Source organism: Struthio camelus, chromosome 7, assembly GCF_040807025.1.
Source record: "Struthio camelus isolate bStrCam1 chromosome 7, bStrCam1.hap1, whole genome shotgun sequence".
Lineage (NCBI taxonomy): Eukaryota > Metazoa > Chordata > Aves > Struthioniformes > Struthionidae > Struthio > Struthio camelus.
In genome coordinates this window covers 35,755,771-35,775,095 of record NC_090948.1, presented here as the reverse complement: position 1 = coordinate 35,775,095, position 19,325 = coordinate 35,755,771, and the positions used below count along the sequence as shown (strand labels likewise).

General features: G+C 38.4%; 1 protein-coding gene across 1 annotated transcript in view; it reads left to right on the top strand.

Moving 5' to 3' along the window:
• Nucleotides 1–19,325, top strand: part of CCDC6 (coiled-coil domain containing 6) — a 51,333-nt gene that overhangs the window by 10,673 nt on the left and 21,335 nt on the right. The window contains exons 2-3 of the mRNA XM_068950759.1: nt 9,286–9,435; nt 18,099–18,227. Coding sequence (XP_068806860.1) covers nt 9,286–9,435; nt 18,099–18,227 — 279 coding nt within the window. The remainder of the gene's footprint in view (nt 1–9,285; nt 9,436–18,098; nt 18,228–19,325) is intronic.

Here is a 19,325-nt window from a genome sequence, read left to right as displayed (position 1 = left end):
TTTTTTTCTCCATGAATGAAAGGTGGTCCGTATTTCCTGAAAATTTTTCATGATTACCCCTCTGTGTTAGACCTAATTTTCCAGTAACCAGTAACTCAAGTATGATTGTATTCCCCCCACATCCTCCAAGCCTCTGTTTGTATTTCCTGAGATCAGAGATGTGGTATAGAGCAAAGGATTTTTTTATTGTTGTTATTTTCTTCATCTTCTTTCCCTCACTAGTCAATAGATTTATTCCTTATTTGGGAAGCCTGAAATGTGATTGCTCTCCAGAATACGGTGGTATATACTGTAAGAGACCCAAACGGTAGAGAAAGAAGGAAATTATCTCATTCACTAAATCCTAGGGTTTGCTGTGATGGGATTAGAGCTAATATGCATTAACTGGATACTGGGATGTTTACTTCATAAACATATTGGTTTGGAACAAGATGTGGTTATAAACAAGAGTAAGCTTTGTCTTGAACACTTTGCATCAGTGAAAAAATGTTTCTCTAGAAGGCCAGTATGCATAAGAGGTAATTAGGGGAGCTTTAAAACTGAGTGCTCTTAAGAGGTTAGTTACATAGACTGACTAGATTAGACACGCTTTGTCAGTGTGGGAAAAGCGTTGGCATCCCAAATAGTTATCTAAATCATATTTAAACTAGTGATTTTTTTAAATCAGTTTTTAAGGAAGTGCTAAGTGAATCATGAAACTGCATGGTCTGCATCCCATGCTATAATTTGGAAACTTCCCAAACTGGATTTTGATACGGTAGTCCTCCTTGCTGGTCCTAATAATTTTAAGGAAGGAGCAGTGATGAAAATATACCACAGATTATGCACCTCCAAAGGGGAGGCCAACAAGTGCTTCAGCCCATTTGGCTCTAGAAGAGGACAGTGATGAACAGAGAGGCGGTTTGAGCTCAGGACCCACACTAAAAGTGAGGAAACTTGCAGCAGTCTGCCTGGGAGTTGGGAGAGCTGCTCATACCAGCATGCTCTGCCTGGAAAAGGTGGCTCCAACAAGATAATGCTTTGACCGTTTTTATACGCTCTGATGAAGTACAGGGTTGGCTGTGATGGAGAAAGCAGTGTTTTATATTCATATGCTTTAAATGATTCATGTGAAGTAGGCTTTTCATGAAGATTATTTGGTGGGGTGGCTGTTAAATAAAACCTCTCTTCTGTGCTTTTGTTTGTACTTTTTGTCTTTAAATAGAGGAACAGTTGTGACAGTATAGTTACTTTTAACAAAAGGTTGCTTTGGTCACATTTTGAGGAGAAGTTTGTTATTTTAAAGCACAGCTCAGTGCCTGTACGTACTTCTGTGAGCGCATACTTCTGTGAAAAGAAAATGTTTTAGTGAACTAGTCACCTAGTAGGCTATTTTTCTACTGAATCTTTTTTTTTTCTTTTCTTTCCGTGAAACTTTGGGACTATGCAATATTAAGTTTGCTAATTGGTCAACCAACGGTGAAGAATATTTTATAATTAATGCATGGATATTTGGAAAATAAATGGTGATTTATTTGGAGGGAGAAGGAAAAAAATTAAAATATGTTCACTTAAGAAGTGATCTTGGTTTTACTTTTATGCATTAGGCATCTGATACTACAGAATAATTTGAACTGATTTGCCCCAGTACTAAGGTGTTGATGCTCATTGGTTTCTAAGTAGCATAGCACAACCAGATTGCATTAACTTAAACATTTTAATTGCAAATCAAAGTTAAAGCCATAACATTCTTAAAAAATAATAATAATGGTCATGCAGGGGATCAAAACTAATTTAAAACAACCAACAATAGTATATACCATGACAGTAGTTATATGCAACTTCATCTGCTTTATCCCTTTCTTTCATGTTGTAGAAGCTGCATGTTCAAAAATTCAGGCAGGCTTAACAGAAAACTACAAGTTTAGTTTATGTATATCTGTGCGTTCTGTATTATATTTTCAGCAGCTTTTATATGGGGGCTGAGTAAGAGCAAAGCCTGTTCCACGTGCTTCTGCAGTCTATTTGTTCTATATTTATTGATTAACTAGCAAACTATTTACAGCACAAGATTACCTAAAAATTCATCAGTAAAATACCAGCGTCACTGGAAGTTGAAGAATAAAGCAAAAACCTATTTCACTTAGTCAACAGTAAGGGAGTGATGCAGAGAAATATTTCAAATTTGTTGTTTGAATTTTGATGTGACAGTGTAATTTTATTTTCCAAATTGACTGACTTTGTCAAAGTAAAGCTTCTGCAATCAGTCAGTCACAAACTCACAAAAATGGGGAAGACCCTATCAAAGCAGGCTTACCTTCTGCTAGAGGGGTATTGCCTAAACTCTGCTGGGATGGGCATTTACCTCTGATCTCAGAGAGGAGCTGTGTCATGCAGCCCCCTCCTCATTACCCTCATGACCTTGTTTGCACATGTGGTAGTTACGATGCTTCAGACAAACATTTAACGTTTGTGGATTTTGAAGAAATGTTTAGCTTGTATGCAGTGAACTTCAAGCTTCCCAAGAAGAGCTGGGCTTGTTGCTCGTGTGTGTTATAGTTATTTTGCATGCGCGTAGGAAATCCACTGCTACCTGAAAAAAGCAAGAAGTGCAGAAAGATTATACTCTCTGTGCATGTGCAGTGTTGAGGTGGAGAAGTGCCTTCATGAAATAGAGCCATTTGGAAAGGTCTGTGGGCTAGATTTAATTTTCCTACTCGGTCATTCCTGTCTTGGCTGGTAATTTCTGTTAGCTCAAGTTACAGTTCTTGTGGATTGGAAGCAGAAACTCCAACCCTGATAACTGTCTGGGAGCCTGTTCTGCATGATGGTGTTTTAAGTGACTGAAAAATAAGTGCTGTAAAGCATGTATCTAGTGAATAGTAAGATTGTTAAGGGTATGAAGTGGAGCACTCATTTAGGAAATGTTTAAATATGAGTTTGCCTGTACAACTTTGCTACCTTTCTTTTGTGTATAGTTTTTAATTACATTAAGACTTGCATAACAGTGTGTGATCATGGTTAAACTGCTAAGTAAAAGCTATTTGAGGGTTGATGCACTTTCTAGAGGCTACCTTGACATTTTCTTTGTTACAATGGTTTTCGTAAGTGTTGCATTTTTATTAACTATTTGATCTCAGTGTTTTGATATGGTAAAAACCCCTAAAGATAGTGGACTCCAATATTTCATGTTTTGAAGAAATGCATTTAAATTATTTTAACTTGAACTGCACTGTATTAATTATGAATTACATATAGCTTGATATAAGTTATTTGTAATGAACCAAATGCATTAGTTTTATACATATTCATGTTTGTGAGGTAACTTGATTTATAACTTTTTTTTTTTTTTTTTTAACCTCTTATGGTCTCTTTCAGCAAAATACAAAACTCTTGCAGGTCGATATCAAAACAGAGAGAGGCTAGTTTAACTGTTTACAAATCCAAAGGGGAATGGAATTGCATAGCATCAAACAATTACTTTGCTGCCGATACTAAGAGATTATTTAGCACACCTGAATACTGATGAAGTTTTATATTTAGGAAACTAGTCAATTTTGAGGGCTTTTTAAAAAGTGCTATTTCTAGTGTAGCTTTCCAAACTGTAAGATGTGTGCAGCCATGTCTTGAAGGTAACTGACTTTCTGTGAGAAGCTCTTGTAACGCTGAGTGATGACTAGCTGAAGACATCTGATCGTGGTTAAGACTGACTTGGAAGAAAAGGGTGCATATTATATCATTTGATTCAGTTTCGTCTCTCTAATCAGTCTGTAGCCGTTGCAGATTCATAAGGCAAAATGCTGTTGCCGCTTAGTAGGTTCAGAGTGACTGCGGTTCAGAAATGGGAGTGTTGTGGCAGAAGCGTTTTGATGCATCCAGCCAAAAACTTAATCCCCCTTTAAAGCTGGGGGACAGAATTTTCAATTATAAATGAAGATTAAAAGGAACTGTATTTTAACACGTCAATAATTTTTATCATCTAGATATTCCTTTATTATTGTAACAGAAACTAGATTTCCTTTTTTTTTTTCTTACAGTTATACTGCAAAACACAACTACTGAATATCTGAAATGTAATAGGAATTGTATTTTGAGGCAGCTCTGTATGTTACTTTAATGTTACAGGATAGGTAATATCTACAGTAGTTGAATTTTTCAGATTAAGGTTAACTACTTTTTTTAACGTTTGTTTCGGAAGTCGGGTCTGTGGTAAGCCGGTAAGTTTAAAAGAAAAAACAAACCAAAAAAAACCCACCTTCCTTCTCATCTACCAATTTTGCATTAAAAAAAAAAACAAAAACCAAACGAACAGCAACCCAGTATTTTGGAGGAAACATACCAGATATTACTATTTGTATATATATTTTTAAGTATGGAACTTCTAGGAAATGCTTTATACCCCAAATTGAAATGCGTTGTCCTGCTTTTTGCATGCTATTTGATATTTCCATTATTACTGAAAATTCTTGAGTTAAAAAATAAAAAAAAAGTCAGAAACGAGGAAGTGACGCTGGGGATTGCCCTAGATTAAACAGGAAATCGCACTACGCACTGAACTCAGAACTTGAATTCCAGTTCACCGCTTTAACCACAAGAGCATTCACTCTCCTTTCTCTGCTGCCAGGCCACCTGACTGATAAAGCACCTTTCCTCGGGGGAAGTGGCACCCTGGCATATGAGGGCTTCAGCAGGGCCTCCTTGCCCGACGGACCTGCCAGATGGAAGGGTGCTGCTGGGCCATCACCCTGGTTTACTGCCCCGCAGACTACCAGTCGCAGCACCACGCTTAGTGCACTACTCAAGTCTTTAGTCGCTGAGTTGCAGTTGGTTTTGCTTCTGTGTTCTTGAGAATTGCTTTTTCCTAGCAAGCAGTTTGTGGCAGCTGCTGGTCCACGCTTCTCTGTGCCTAAAATTGTGTATTGCATGCAGCATGTTTTTTTTTTTTCAGGTGCTGGCTGGGAGGCTTGTAGAAAAAACAGCTCCAGCCTGGGACAGCTGTAGCATAGAAACTCCTGCCGTAAATGGAGGAGTAATTCGTTCACTAGAATAATTAATTTCATTTGCAGATGAAGAATTGTCTGTACTGTTTTAAACTGGTGCTAGAAAGTATGACCAGAGCAGTAAACGGAGTCAGTAAAGCTAGAACAGGAGTATGTACTTCAGGGAAAACTGGCAAACTTAGTTACTTTACGCAAGAGTTTCGTATTCTAGAGTCATGCCCCTGTATTTTATTGCTCTTCACACCATTTTTTGCCTCTTTTCTTTTTTGCCTCTCTGTTAGTAGTTCCTTATGGAAGGCTGCTTGGTGAAGTGATCGCTTTAGTGTTGTATAACATGTGCGGCAACTGAGACTATCTCTTTCCAAAGTTACCTCAACCTTTCGGTCTATATTCAGAAGCAAAGATTGAGTTTCTTCTCTGTGCAGCAAGTAGATAAAATTGCACTTCAGCTCCATCTGCTGGCTTGCATTGTCCATAGGGTCAGAAAGATGGAAACCGCCCCATCCAAAGATGCATCGATGGCAAGGAGGTCACAATGGCTCTTGTGCTAGGGGTAAGGAAACTTCAAGAGTAGTTTAGAACAAAACAGGGCTTAGTAGGCCATCTCAAACAGGATCCCATGAAATTCATTGTCAGCTCTGCTCTGGAGACCGCTGGAGAGAGGTGATGCTTTGCCAGTACACGATCCTAGCTTGTCATCTGCCTTTCAGATGGTCAGGTATAAGCGCCTGGAGCAGTTTTTGAAATGTTGATTACTGAAATTATCTGAAGTGAGAGCTAAAATTAAAACGCTGTTTCTTGCTCACGTCAGATCACGGATAGCATAGTATTGGTATTAACTAATTAATTATTTGTGATTGTTGAATCTGCTTGCTTACTGTGCTTTGAAGTACCAGGAAGATCCGAAGTGGATTCAGAAGAGCTAACTTGCAGGCAGAAGGGAACATGGACAGCTGTGGTTTTTATCTGACTGTGGTAAAGATGATGTCTCATCAGGACTATTTGGCTTTGGTGTTTCATAAAGTAGCACCATCATAAGCAGAAGCTGCAGCAGGAGCTAGAAGTACAGCAAGAGGGTGGAGGGAAATCTAGTAGCGTGTACTTTGTGTACTAAAGTGATTTGATGTATTTACAGAAAGAAGAAGTGAGAGCAGAAAATGATTTTAACACTAAACATTTCACGGTTTACCCTAGTATATGCAGCATGTGGAAAAATAACTTTTAGTAAGACTCAATTCCTAATATTTTTCTTAGTTCTTTTGAAAATTAGCCCATTGGATTGTAAGCTCAAGAGGACAAGTTTTTACAACGCTTCATGCACTGTCTCTACTGCTGATCAAGATTTCACATGCTACTGCAGTAGAAGTGATAGGAATTTTCTTCCCAGGAGATAGGAGACTTCTTGATTGTTTGTGTGTGTACGCGCGCGCGCTTTTCCCCTCCATTCTTGTTTTTTGTAAAGTAACATGGTAGTCGTTGACATTCATGATCTTCATCACACTAATTGCCCATCTTTCCATAGTGGCTGCATCCTTGAAATACCACTGTGAGTTACGTGAGCTTTACATGGAGTTTTGAGACGCAGGCGATCGATGGTGTGACTGGTTATGCAGAAAATCTGTGGTGGAAGTAGAAATTGACTGATCTGATGTTATCATTTTATATCATTCAGTGTCTTAGTTGTTAGTCTCTGAAAGTATTTTGTGTGTGTGTGTGTTTTTTTTCTTAATATGGTATACAGAATGGAGTCAATTGCCGTTAGTATTTGTGGATGTTGAATGCAATATGCGTAACAGGCAGAAACCAAAAATTTTGTACCCTTGTAGACCTACTGCCTCTCATTTCCATGCTCTGTTTCTCCTTCTTTGCTGATCATATCAGGGTTTCTTTTCAAATGCAGATACTCAATAAAGAGAAAGATTATCTATGTGAAAATAGAGTATATAGTCCAGAAAAATAATACAGTGACAGGGTTTGTGCAGGGAAAAGTATGAAATACTGACTTATTATGTGTTACAGCACCAGTTTGACTATGGAGTAAGTGAGTAACATTGCAAGATTTTAGGAAATATAAGGCAAATACGAATGATTTTATTACTTAAAATATCATAATTAAACAGTCTCCAATGTAGTGATTGACAAGGTCAAGATAACATTTCGGGGGAAAAAGGTGTATGTGGACTTGGAAGAAATATGGTAACATTTCACATGCTTTTGTACCCCGTCTTGTAACTGTAGCATATTTTTTGACTTAATGGTTTGTGCTGAAATTGCTGACCCTTAGGTAATTTAGGTGGACATTCATCGTATTTAGTATGGCGTATGGATATCTGGAACTTACAGTTCCTACTTAGATTTATAGGCTTCCTGCTATTTGTTTCATGAGATATAGATCCATGGCATAATTGAGGCAGATGTAATCATATTCTGCTTTTGCTCTGAGCCAGTTGAGTGCATGCTGGTGCCCTGCAAAGCGTAGGCAATGGGGGATTATTCTAGAGCAGTTTAAACAGGTCTAAATTGTGGCTGCTCATTCTTTATTTCCGCGTGCCAGAGCTCTGCCTCTGGGGTAAGCCAGTTTAGGAAGCTGTTGGAGGAAAGAAAAGTGGGAGGAGGAAGGGAAAGGATTAGTTTTGGGTGTTGCCTTCTCCCTGGCTGGCTTGCTGCCTGCTCGCATGAGCACCAGTGCCAGCACGAGAGGGGCAGGACCCTCCCCCTGTGAGAGGGCTGGGATCTTGGGCGCTTAAGCCAGTATGAGCACAGGCTACCATCAGTAATGTAATACCGAGATCTAGCTAATAAGTGGTGTTCAGGCTCAGTGCCATAGTAATGGGATTTTAGAGCTTCTGATGGGTGCAAAGCATGAGCAGAATAAATTTGTGCAAGTTAGAAATAAACAGAAATCGAAGTTAAAAACACCCTGGTTCCTTATTTTAGAGCCAAGTGCTTTCTCATTCGATGTTAGGTAAGCTTGGTCTATGTTACTCTCTTATTGTCTTTGAACCGTTGAAAAACAAACACTAGTAAAAACCCTATGTAGTAAAAACGATGAATGAGATGATTTTAGGAGCAGCGTGCGTGATTTTTAGGAATCTGAGGCATAAGGTTGTTAGTAGCCTTAAGTAAATCCACATTTAGAATTAGATAGATAACGCTGCTGAAATACCAGTTTGATTCCTTGTGTTGTAATGGTCTGAGGTGGAAGCTGACAATTTATCATTTTTTACAGAGCTCTTAGACTGCTATACGTTGTCTTGATGTGACACACTTTAATGACACTGCAGCTCAAACGTGGGTATTTGCAATTGTGCTATTGCTCCACCAGCTTTAGGGACATTTTTGTTCTTTAATTAATTTTCTTGTAGGCATGGAAGTCTTCTCTGTTTAAAGTAATTGTCTCTTGGACTACAGGGGAATACATCATTTCAGCTAAAAACTACTGACATAATGAAATCTTCTGAGTGCTTTCCAGTGCACAACGTACGCAAAAGAAAAGGTTATTCTGGCAGGTTTTGGGTAGAAAATTGGGGAAGTTAAATTCCAGCTATGCTGTTGGTTCTTATTTCTTAAATTTTCCTCCATCAGATTTTACTGAGGTAAAACTCTTAGTGAATCTGTTCATATTGCAACCTATAAGCTCGTGTCGTTTTATTAGAATCAGGGCAAATCACAAATCTGCCATTCAGATTATGTGGATTTTATTTTGGCAGGTAAAAGCACTCCTAAACAGTAGGTATCTCATTTGTTAAAGGTTGTAGCTTGAGAACTGTGCGTTTCAGTCGCTCCGTCGTTCTTGGGTAACTGCGTTCCCGCTGTGGAATTAGGAGTTGGCTCTGCCGGTTTGTAGCTGTGAACTTTCAGCTGCCCATATGAAGTATGTGGCCTTTTAGAGTCCTCTCTAGAGTTGCTCTCCTAAAGGCAACTTCTTTATTCCATGATAACAGTTCCTGAAAATGTGCTTACAAAGCTAGGAACGTCTAAATCGCAGGGAATACGAGAGAGAGGGGGCGGAGGGGAGGCTCACAGGCTGCCTTTCTTCGGGGCTCTGCCTCGGTGCTCTAGGAGACCTGAAATGGGAATTGTCTTCCGCCATTATTTATCTCTGGCGAAAGTTTCCAGAGTAGCGCTCTGCTCGTGAAGTTTGGAAACCCTCAGGGGGGAACAACTGTAGGGCCTTTTCTACAGCTGGGAACAAAATTAAAAACATTTGTAAATATGGGGGGGGGAGATCTTGAGAATGATTGTGTTTTTCAGTATGGAAATTTGCTTCCTTTTTTTCTTAAAACCATGTCTCTCTACTTCACAGCAAGCAAGGGCAGAGCAGGAAGAAGAATTCATCAGTAATACTCTGTTTAAGAAGATTCAAGCTCTGCAGAAAGAGAAAGAAACACTTGCAGTAAACTATGAAAAGGAAGAGGAATTTCTCACTAATGAGCTCTCAAGAAAACTGATGCAGGTAATTGGTTCCTTTACTGGTATTTCTCCCAAGATCCTCAGGGCCAAAGAGTGGTTGAACTTTTGTTACTTTTGTTTTTGTTGCTATAACTGCAGTTGGGCGTGTGGTCAGGTCATAGCTGGGGTAAAGCTGTTACTGATAAAAGCAAAGTGCAAAAAAATACTAAGTTTTTTGTTTTTTATTTTAAATATGTTCCTGTAGAGTTTGTATCTCTAAACTTGTGTTGAGAACCTGAAAGTTTGTACTGAAATGCAAAGAAATAGGTGTAACTTGCAAGTTAGCTGTCTTACAGAAGGGAATTACTGATTAATTTAGAAAGTTAATGAAATGGACACTTTTATCTGTAGTATTTGATGGCATTCTGAAATATTAATATATAAAAATTTGTAGCAGTGTTTGAAGGTTACCAGCAAACTTTTATCTACAGGTTTACCCAAACTTTTAAGAATTCAGTCTCCTCTTTTAAATTAAAAGATTTGTATCAATTGGATGCTAAAAGTAAAAAGTTGAAGATGCTGGACCAGTTTATGGCAGAGAAATATGTAGAAACTCCTTCTGATTACCTGAGTTGCTAATTTTTGGAGAGTGGGTGAATATTTTTAGGAAATGTTGTACATGCTTGCCCTGTTTTGTTAGGCTTGCCTAGATGTTGCTTTTGGCCTCTGTATGAGACAGGGTAGTAGTTTAAGTGGCTTCTGTGTGATCCACTGTCTCTTCTCATGTAATTACTTACAGTCTTTTCGTGAAAAACTACTCACGTTTAGAGAACCTCGTTTGTATGTTGTAAGCATTTCATATGTTCTGCAGCTGGAGACTTACGGCACGTTTAGCCCTGCAGTTAGTAAATATGTTGTTTGTAAGCAACATTAAAGCTAATCTCATCTGACACTTGTTGTCATTGCGAAGTGGGACTTTACGACTTTGTAGTTTAATGCCTATATCATGCAGTAAGTTAAGCATCAAGAATGTTTCTAAATTAAGGCTTGCATTTACTTTCAAAATTATATATTTTAATGAAAAATAGAGAAGCTGATGGGAATAAAAAAAAGGGTGTCAAATGTTCTTTTTTAATTGAGGTAATGTATAGGTACCACTGTAGAAAAAGCTTTCCACTTAAGTCTCTTGCAGTAGAGAAATGGCATGGTTAGCATTGTTGTTGAATTCAAAGGGCTACTTGGAAATCAAACGTTGAACCGAGCTACCCACCGAGCCATACTATGCCTTGTATAGAGCAAGGTAAGGCTTCCTTTAAAAGGCTTCCATTACAAACAAATTTGTACCGCACAGATTTTGCAGCAACTAAATTACTGTCCCTAGTAATAGCTTAAAGTATACTTTGGTAAGCAAAGACTACCTTGTTTTTTTTCTAGAATTAACCTTATAGACAAGCTTATAGACGAGCGAGACACTGCTTTAAAGCTGTATCTTTAACAGTTTTAAAAATAGTGATATTATATAAAATAGATTCACATATTACAGGAAGAAATACAACCTTGTTGTCTACCTAAAACTACAATTGATTTTTTTTCTTTTCTTTTGCGGGCTTCCAGAAAATATCCTTTGACTGTTGTCCCAAATTAAGGAGAAAAAGTAAGCAGTCCTCTGTGCTCAGAATGGCCAAAATAGTGCCTTGTAGTGTATGAAGCAATTCCAGGGCATCATCAAGCTGGTTATCCACTGGAAACCCTTGAAGAATGTGTGTTCGTTCTTGCTGCTGAGAGAAGGATTCAGAGATGCGAGTATACCTAGAACAGGATGTAGGCATATAGCTGGTGACGTTATTGTAGCCTTTTGTAAGGCATCTGGTTAAAATCCCCAGTTTTAGATTCAACATCATCTGGTAAATATCCAGCTTTTGATGGGCAAGCTGTAAGTTTTTTGCTGAAAGAATGTAATTACATAGCCGTAACTGCAATGAACAGAGCTAAAATTTTGACCACCACCTGCTTTTATTAAACGGTATCTCAGCCTACAGCTTAAACTTCATTTCATAGGGCTTTCCTTTTAAGTCTTACTCAGCTTTTGATAAACAAGATCATGTCAACCATTAAGATTTTAAAAGGTGACAGTTTCTTATTTTTGAAAATTGCACTTGTGTTCCAAATCAGCCATACTAAAACTATGTAATTTGTATCAGCATCATTAGCTAGCAACATTTGGAAGTAAGTTTTAAGTTCATCCTCTTTCTAAATACTAATGCAGTTGACTGAAAAAAGAGAACAGCTGTCAACATCCTGTTGAGGTTGATAGTGATAGTGCCTGTGAAGGGCAAGTGACATTGGATATCTTTTTTGCTGTTTGGCCTGCTAGCCACAATGCACAGAGAAAAAGATGATAACGAATTTATCAAAGCTCTAGTACAAAGAGTGTTTTAAACTGTGTCAGAGGAATCTGCCTAGTCACAAGCTTTTATGGTCCAGAAATCTGGATAGCTTTTTGTATGTTTACAAGCGACTCATGGCTTGTGGTGCATCTGGAGGATTAGTTTGCTTTAAAACAAACCGAGTTAAATATTAAAACTATTACTCTTTTTGTGTGTGTTTACTCAATGCAAATCTCATTTCCTGGCTTGATTATGCCTTTGTTGTGCTAAACTTGATGTAGAATGCAAAAATGTGTATTAATGTGTTCTCCTAAACACTAGTAAAGCGCTGAGCAGCTTATAACTTCTACAAAGGAAATAGTCCCTTTCCTGTAGAATTAGAAAATTATTTTCATGGAAACATACTGTGATATTCACATATTTCCTATTTCTGTGGTTATTTTTGATGTAGTAAGTTGAACAGGAACTAGAATATTCATGAGTTGCAGGCAATTTTCTTCCATAGTTAAGAACTGCAAATAACATTAACAGTGGTTTTTTTTTTTTTCTTGTTTTCTGGAAGATTATCTGTTGCTTAGATGGTCTGAGTCTCATTTATGAATCCTGGACACTATACCTAGGTGGACTGCCAGATAAAAGATTCTGAGAAGAGACAATTCCGGTATTAGAAGTAAACTCTTTTTAATAGAAGAGGGTGTTGTTAGCACACATCGCATGGTCAATTTAGTACTTTTATAGTATCTTGACCTTTCTAATTCTGGATACTCTTTCTGTTTGTGCAGGTGTAGCGTTACATTTCCAAATGAAGTTTTTTCAGATACAGAAAGCTAATTTTTCTAAATTTTCTGAGATTCATGAGTACTAGTGTTTGCCATTACTTACTAATATGTGGCAATTCTAACAGATATGGGGTAGCTTGTACTTCTTGTGATCACAAGAATATTGTGAATGAAGGAAGGCTTCAGTGCCCATTATTTGAGTATGCAAGCCTGATAAGACAGTTATAGGGTTAATAAAAGCAATTAATTGATTCCTGTCCACTTCCATTTATGATATCTTTACTCTGGAGAGGATTCTAACTAAATTAGGTGTAGGCTTTGGATGGCGACTTACCAGAGGTACAATAATCTCCAGTAGAAGTGTTAGGCAGTAATTAGTTCCTTCACTCTTCCTTGCTCTTTAAATTCTTAATCTCTGTGACTGTGTTTATATGCCAGGCAGCATTGCTCCAACCTGGAACTAGACTTCCAAAATTGATGCTGTCAGACATCTTGCATCAAATGGCTTCCTGCTTTTTGTATGACTATGGAACAAAAGCTGTATAGGAATCCGTTTTGTCTAAGACTCTGCCTTTTGGAACAGAGGGAGGGGAGTACTTTTGATAGCCTGCATATGATTTGAGGTCTCTCAATTTTTCAAGTATTTACCAGTCTGTGGCCGTTTGAAATTATTGCCACATTATTCAGTTGAAAGCCACCTAGCAGAGGGACTTCTTCCCTAGCGTCTGTGCATTTTTTTGTACTGTCAAACCTTTGTTTTTCACAATTGTAGGGGCTTATGCATTGCATTCAGAGTGGCATCTGGAATGAGCTCCCAGAACGTCAGTACATTTTAAATGTGAAAGCTGTCTGCCAGAGCACGAACTGCAGTGCTCCCCACTAATAGCTTAACAAGAATTTCCCAGTTCAGCATGATTTGCATTACTGTTATAAAACACAGAGTTGCATCAGCTTTTCAACGTTGTTGTAAGAAGATAGTTTTGAAGCGTTTGCTATGTGCCAGACTGATGCTAAACAATACACAGTTGCATGTAAAACAAGGCCTTTTACCTGGAATACTGATGCCTTTCTGTGGCCAGGCGTTCTGGTGCCGTGCCGTTGCTTGATAATTCTTGTTTATAACTGTGTGGTGTTAGCTTTTACTGCCTCTGCAAGACCATTAAACAAGTTTATGCTTTTACTAGTTAAATTTATTGTATTAAGTATAATTTTTGAATTTCTACACTGAATGCTGCAAAGATGCAAGGAGATGACATCCATCTCAATAGATGTTTTGGAGTAAATAAAAGCTTTTCATGACAGATGTTCCTAATATAGCTTTATAAGTCTTATATTTTCTGTGTACTTGGTCTATTTAATTATACTTTTGTCTACTCGGCCAAGTCTCTGGAAAGTTTGGAATATTACTTGTTACAGATTCTCTAATTCCTAGCCATTAGAGAATGGTAATGATATTTTCAGAGTATCATTAGAAGTGTTTTGATACAGGATCCATTCTTGCCATTGTCTGCATGTACTTGTTGAGTTATTGTTTTGAGATTGGAAAAAATAAATCTTGAAAATTAAATCTTCTGTGAAATAAGGCTGCCCAAAAGAGTAGTCTTAGTATTGTTTTAACTTATTCAATTGTTCTTTAAATTGTCCAGCACTTCTTTTCAAAGTGAAATACAGATTTGTCAATATCCTTTATATTTTTGCAAGTGCAAATTGGTCCCAGTATGTGCCCTTGGAAGTAAAATGTTATGGCATACCTAGATAATAGCAAAATGTGTATAGTCAGGCAGATTAAGAATTTGGGAGCTATACAGAAAGGTTTTTCATGCAAGTCTGATTCTTGACAATTCTCTCAAAAATTATAAATCTGTAAACACAAGCTATTACCCTTCCTGCTCTCCAAAATACCATACATCAACTCAAGGATGCAAATGTGACTGTGCGGAATAAATACAGAGTCAGCTCATATATCATTTATATGATGAACATCTGGACGTAAAGTGGAGACAGACTGATGATTCATAATTTGTTAATGTGGAGGACTTTCGGGATGGAGCAGAGGAAGAGTTTGACAACTTTTGAGGGCTGGAGTAGATTTAAAAAAAAAAAAAAAAAAACAGATTTTCAGTAGTGTAGTGTTCCAGGTCATAGTCTGGACAAATGAGGGTTTTGTTTAAAAAGTGGAACTTCATGAAGGAGGGGCATTATTTCATAGAAGCACTTGTAGCTCTTTGAGAGCAAGGTTGCATGCTGTAAGGAGCTACAATAAACATGGACCTACATTGTGTCAGGAGACTTGTTACTGCAGAGGGAGGAGAACATTACTGTAGTTGTCTAAAACACCTTTAGGACTTACCCAGGCACTCTTGTTGCTCATAATCTTTATTTTTCATAGTCCAGTTCGGTTTAAAATGCTTGCTGCCTCTCTTGCCCAAAGCCCATCTCTCGTCCTATGCAGTTGTCTTTAATTCCCCCCTGGTATTTCCCCTACGTTTTTCTTGTGCGTTTCGAGGTCTGTAAGCCATTGTCATGAAGGTGGCACTTCCTTTTCTAGCATGTGTTTTTCCTTCTTTTTTGCCAGCAGCTATAGGGGTATTTGCAAACAGTTGTTACTGTAATAGCATGTAATTAAAAACAGTTTGTCCAAAAATACTCTGGCCTCTTACTTTATTACTCAGTGGATATTTTCTCATCGTTAAGAGTTAGAAATGCTGTTTTTTTCCAATGTTAGGATTTCAGCATTAATAGTGTTTTTTTGTTTGTTTGTTTTTTTGCTGATCAAAGCCAGTTAAGAGGAAAAATGATTTTACCCGGCTGTGAGTAACAGATACCATTAACATGTGTTTGGGGGAGTGCTATTTCTACTCTCTCCCCACTTTGACTAGTGAAGCCAAAAGGGTAAAGAAGAGGAGGGCACAGTGAGGTAGCTTCATCAGAATGTCCAAGAGGGTATTCGTGCTATACGCCCTTTTAGCACTAAAGAGCAATGGATTTGTGGGTTTGTTTTTATTCCCAGTCACTTCACTTCCTGATGCATTTCTGTTTAAGTCAGAATGGAAAATATTCTTGTGGGTGGATCTCTGCTGGCTTTACTTACTAGCTTTCTGATCAGCTAGCACGGTCCTTTGGTTGCAGTGTGTTCACGCTGCCAAGATGGGATTTAGTAGGTCCTACACAGCAGCTACAGATCTAGTGAGTAAGCCTTATCAAGTCCCCTGTGGTGCAGCCCCCGTGCAGGCTTGAACAGGAATGATCTGACCAGCAAGACTGTGCTATTGCAACTTAATTTGTTTTAAATAACAGAATAACTGTATTTGCATAAAGGAGAAGAGCAAGACACAGGATTTGTAATTAAGTTGGTTTGAGGTGGTATTGCACAGTTGCATTATTTGCCAGACTCGCTGGATTGTCCGCAAATGCCAGCAGTCCCTAATCGCACGCTTTCTGTGAGCAGCATCCGCCTCGAGGCTGAGTAAGAGGTTTTGGCCACGTGCCTTTTACACTGTTTAATTTGGTAACTAAATATAAGCTGATTACAGCAACTGGCTTTGCACTCGGATTTTAACTTTAGGTGGAAAAAGGGTCTACCTTTCCCAGTGAGGCAGAATTAAGATTGATGAAAGCGAAGAGGTGCATTACCGCGAGCTAGGTGGTGATCTGCAAGCTGTCTGTGCTCCTTGTTTTCTCTGATAGTCTGCAGCCCGCAACCGTAAAGCGGGGAGAGGGGCTTAAAAGGTGGTGAAACTGAAGAATGTCCTGTTCGTATAAAAGTAGGGTTTTTTTCCAGCTAAGTTTCACTGCATTATTCAGGGAAAAGGCCTCAAGTTTCTGCTTATCAAACAACACAAATAGTATTTTAAGAGTGCAAATTTAATTTTTTGAATGAAATTTTAATTTCGTCATGAATTTAAAATTTAAAATTTTCTTCTGATGAAAATCTTACTTAGCAGCCCTGCTCTTTCTCGCATAAGAAATGGAATTTTATTTCTGACTAGGCGGTTTAACAACATTTCTTAACTATTTGAATTCAGAATGGTCATGATGGTCTGAGGTGTTATCGCGGTGAAGTCCGGACGACTTCCTCACGTCCATGGGAATTCATGGAGAAGGCAGCAGAGGTGTAAAACCGAAGATTAATTGTTGCTTTCTGTAATCGGTTCCATTGTGGTTTTGGAAAAAACAGTGTAATTTTGTCAGTGGAGGAAGTACCTCTCAGTTATTTTTAATTATGCTTCCAGGATTTATCTTAACATGTGAAAGAAGAAATCTGTGCGAACAGGTAAGCCTGGAAAGCGCCGCGGCGCTTGGCTCCCTGGGCGAGCGGCGGGGAGGCGAGCGGCCGCCGGGCCGCGCTCCTCCGGGGCGCCTCCGCTCTGCCCTCCCTGCCAGGGCGCGCCGTGCGGATTGTTTTCTCTTGTAAAAGCAGCAAAGGGAATTGAACTAACACACTAGCAATTTTAATTTAAACAAAATATTGCTCTTCGCTGTGGATGCCTGGCAACCTTGACGCGTAGCCGTGACTGTCCGGCACGTCTCCAGATTTCCCTCGCCGAGCGCGGCAGAGGCCTGTTGCGTCGCCTTACCCTTGAGACGCAGCTGGCTCAGGCATCGCTGCGTGGTACCCAGGGGGGCTCACCTACCATAGTAAATAAGCAGCTGGTACAAAGTACTTGCAATTTTTAACGTGTAGGCAGAGTACAGTGTAGTGACACCATTGTCTTTTGGTGACGTTTACTTTTCAGTAAGTCAGACTCATTTGTTTGTATCATGGTGACAGTCGCATTGGGCAGGCTCGAACCCCCGTGTCCAAGGGGAGACAGGGCGTCCCTCCGCAGGACGCCGTCGCGTTCCTCGTGTCATGTTAAAGGTGACTCTGCTCCATACCATACCTCTGCTCTATACCTCTGCTCTGTCTTAAAATGGGCATCTGGTTGTGAACTTCAAATACTTTTTAATTGGAAATACTAACTGGAAAAAAAAGTCTCTCAAGTAATAAGATAATTGTGTTCTGTGTCATCAAAATAATTTTTTTTTGTTTGCATAAGGCTAGACATGGGATGTCTCGTCTTTTTTTTTTTTTTTTTTTTTTTTTTTTTTTTTTTGGCACAATAATTCCAGTACTAGGACTTCAGTCTTGATTTTAAACTTTCAGCTGTTAAGGAGAAAGAAGTACCAAGATCTGCGGTTTAAGCTTTGTATGCTCTTGAGAGAATGCATTTAGATTAAATTTAATGCTTTTGCAAACACTATGGTATCTTTTTCTATTTTTAAAATGTCAATGACTTTTTAATATTGGAATGCATCTATTCTGTGCCATTTTTGACTTTATATACTTAAAAATGTAGTTTACTTCCATCTGCTTTATAAATTGAACACATTTGGAAGTGTTGCTCTTGGAGACGCTGTTATGTGGGTTTTACGTTTTCAAATCCTCTGAGAAGGGCCAAGTACAATCGGTAGAGAATTTACTATTCACAAAGAAGAAATAGTGCATATAAATGCTGCGTAATATGTTTTATACTCTTATTTGTATGCTTAAAACACTTTCTTGTTTCCTAAATGTTTAGCTACAGCATGAGAAAGCTGAACTGGAGCAGCATTTAGAGCAAGAACAGGAATTTCAAGTGAACAAACTCATGAAGAAAATTAAAAAATTGGAAAATGATACTATTTCGAAGCAGCTCACCCTGGAGCAGGTAACTCCTTACTTTCAAAATTACCTAACTGTAGAAAAATGGATTTTGGAAGAAAATCTACTTGTTTTATGTTAGATTTGACCAGCTTAATTTTTAAGTCTGAGAAACCGGACAATATCAAGAATATGAAAAGGTGAGTTTAACTTTCAGTTAAAGCAATAAATCATTAATACAATTTATTATAGGAAACTTTCATTTCTGCTATGACCTTTACAACTCTTACTGCCTTTAACACAAGCCTACACATCTGTTTAGGCAACTCTGAGTGTTTTGTGAATGCGACTGCTTTGTAAGTAATGCTTCATGTGACTGTTCATTGGCTTTCACCATCATAGTAGTAGTGAGAAAGAGTGTCGCTTCTGATAGAAGTTAAGCACAACAGTAAATCATATGTATGTGGCCTACCTGTGCTCTGGGTCACCCTTCTGCGGCAGCGTGGGTAGCCCAGGAATCTGGAACTGTTAGATGTCAACAGCGTATATATTTGTGAAGGATGATTTGGGATTAGGCTACACCCAATTCCCTTTCTCCCTAGACAGAAGTGAAGATTACAGAGAGGAAATACCACTTGTTTAAGTCTTGTGCTTCCACTGGAAGTTTAGACGTTGGGACTGCTCAAATGTCTAACTTTATGTGTTTGCATCAAAGCATCTCAGCGGCATTAGAAGTCCTGTTGACTTGAAAGGCAAACTGATTTAAAAAAAAACCCAGATTGGTTAAAGAACTTTGGTTTTCTTGGCTTGTGAAAATCCTGCAAGTTGAATGATGTAAACACAATACGTTATTTTTGTGAATTTGTTTGCTGTTCTTATCGTAAAACAATCGTGGGTTTGGAACTCTTCTGTTGCAGGTTACTTGAAATTCTACCAGTTTTGTGTTTGACTTTGCTTTTTCAATTGGCATTGTGGAGAAGGTAATAACTAGATAACTTAGTGATGAAATTGGAAGAAAGTAAATGAAAATGATACTTTGAGTTTTCTTAATTCTTGCTCTAAATTTATATAGAGAGAGATCTATGCAACAAATTGAAAAATAAAAAAGTAGGAAGATCAAGTTGCCAGCAAATCTTTAACCCCATGAGACACATCGACATGAGAT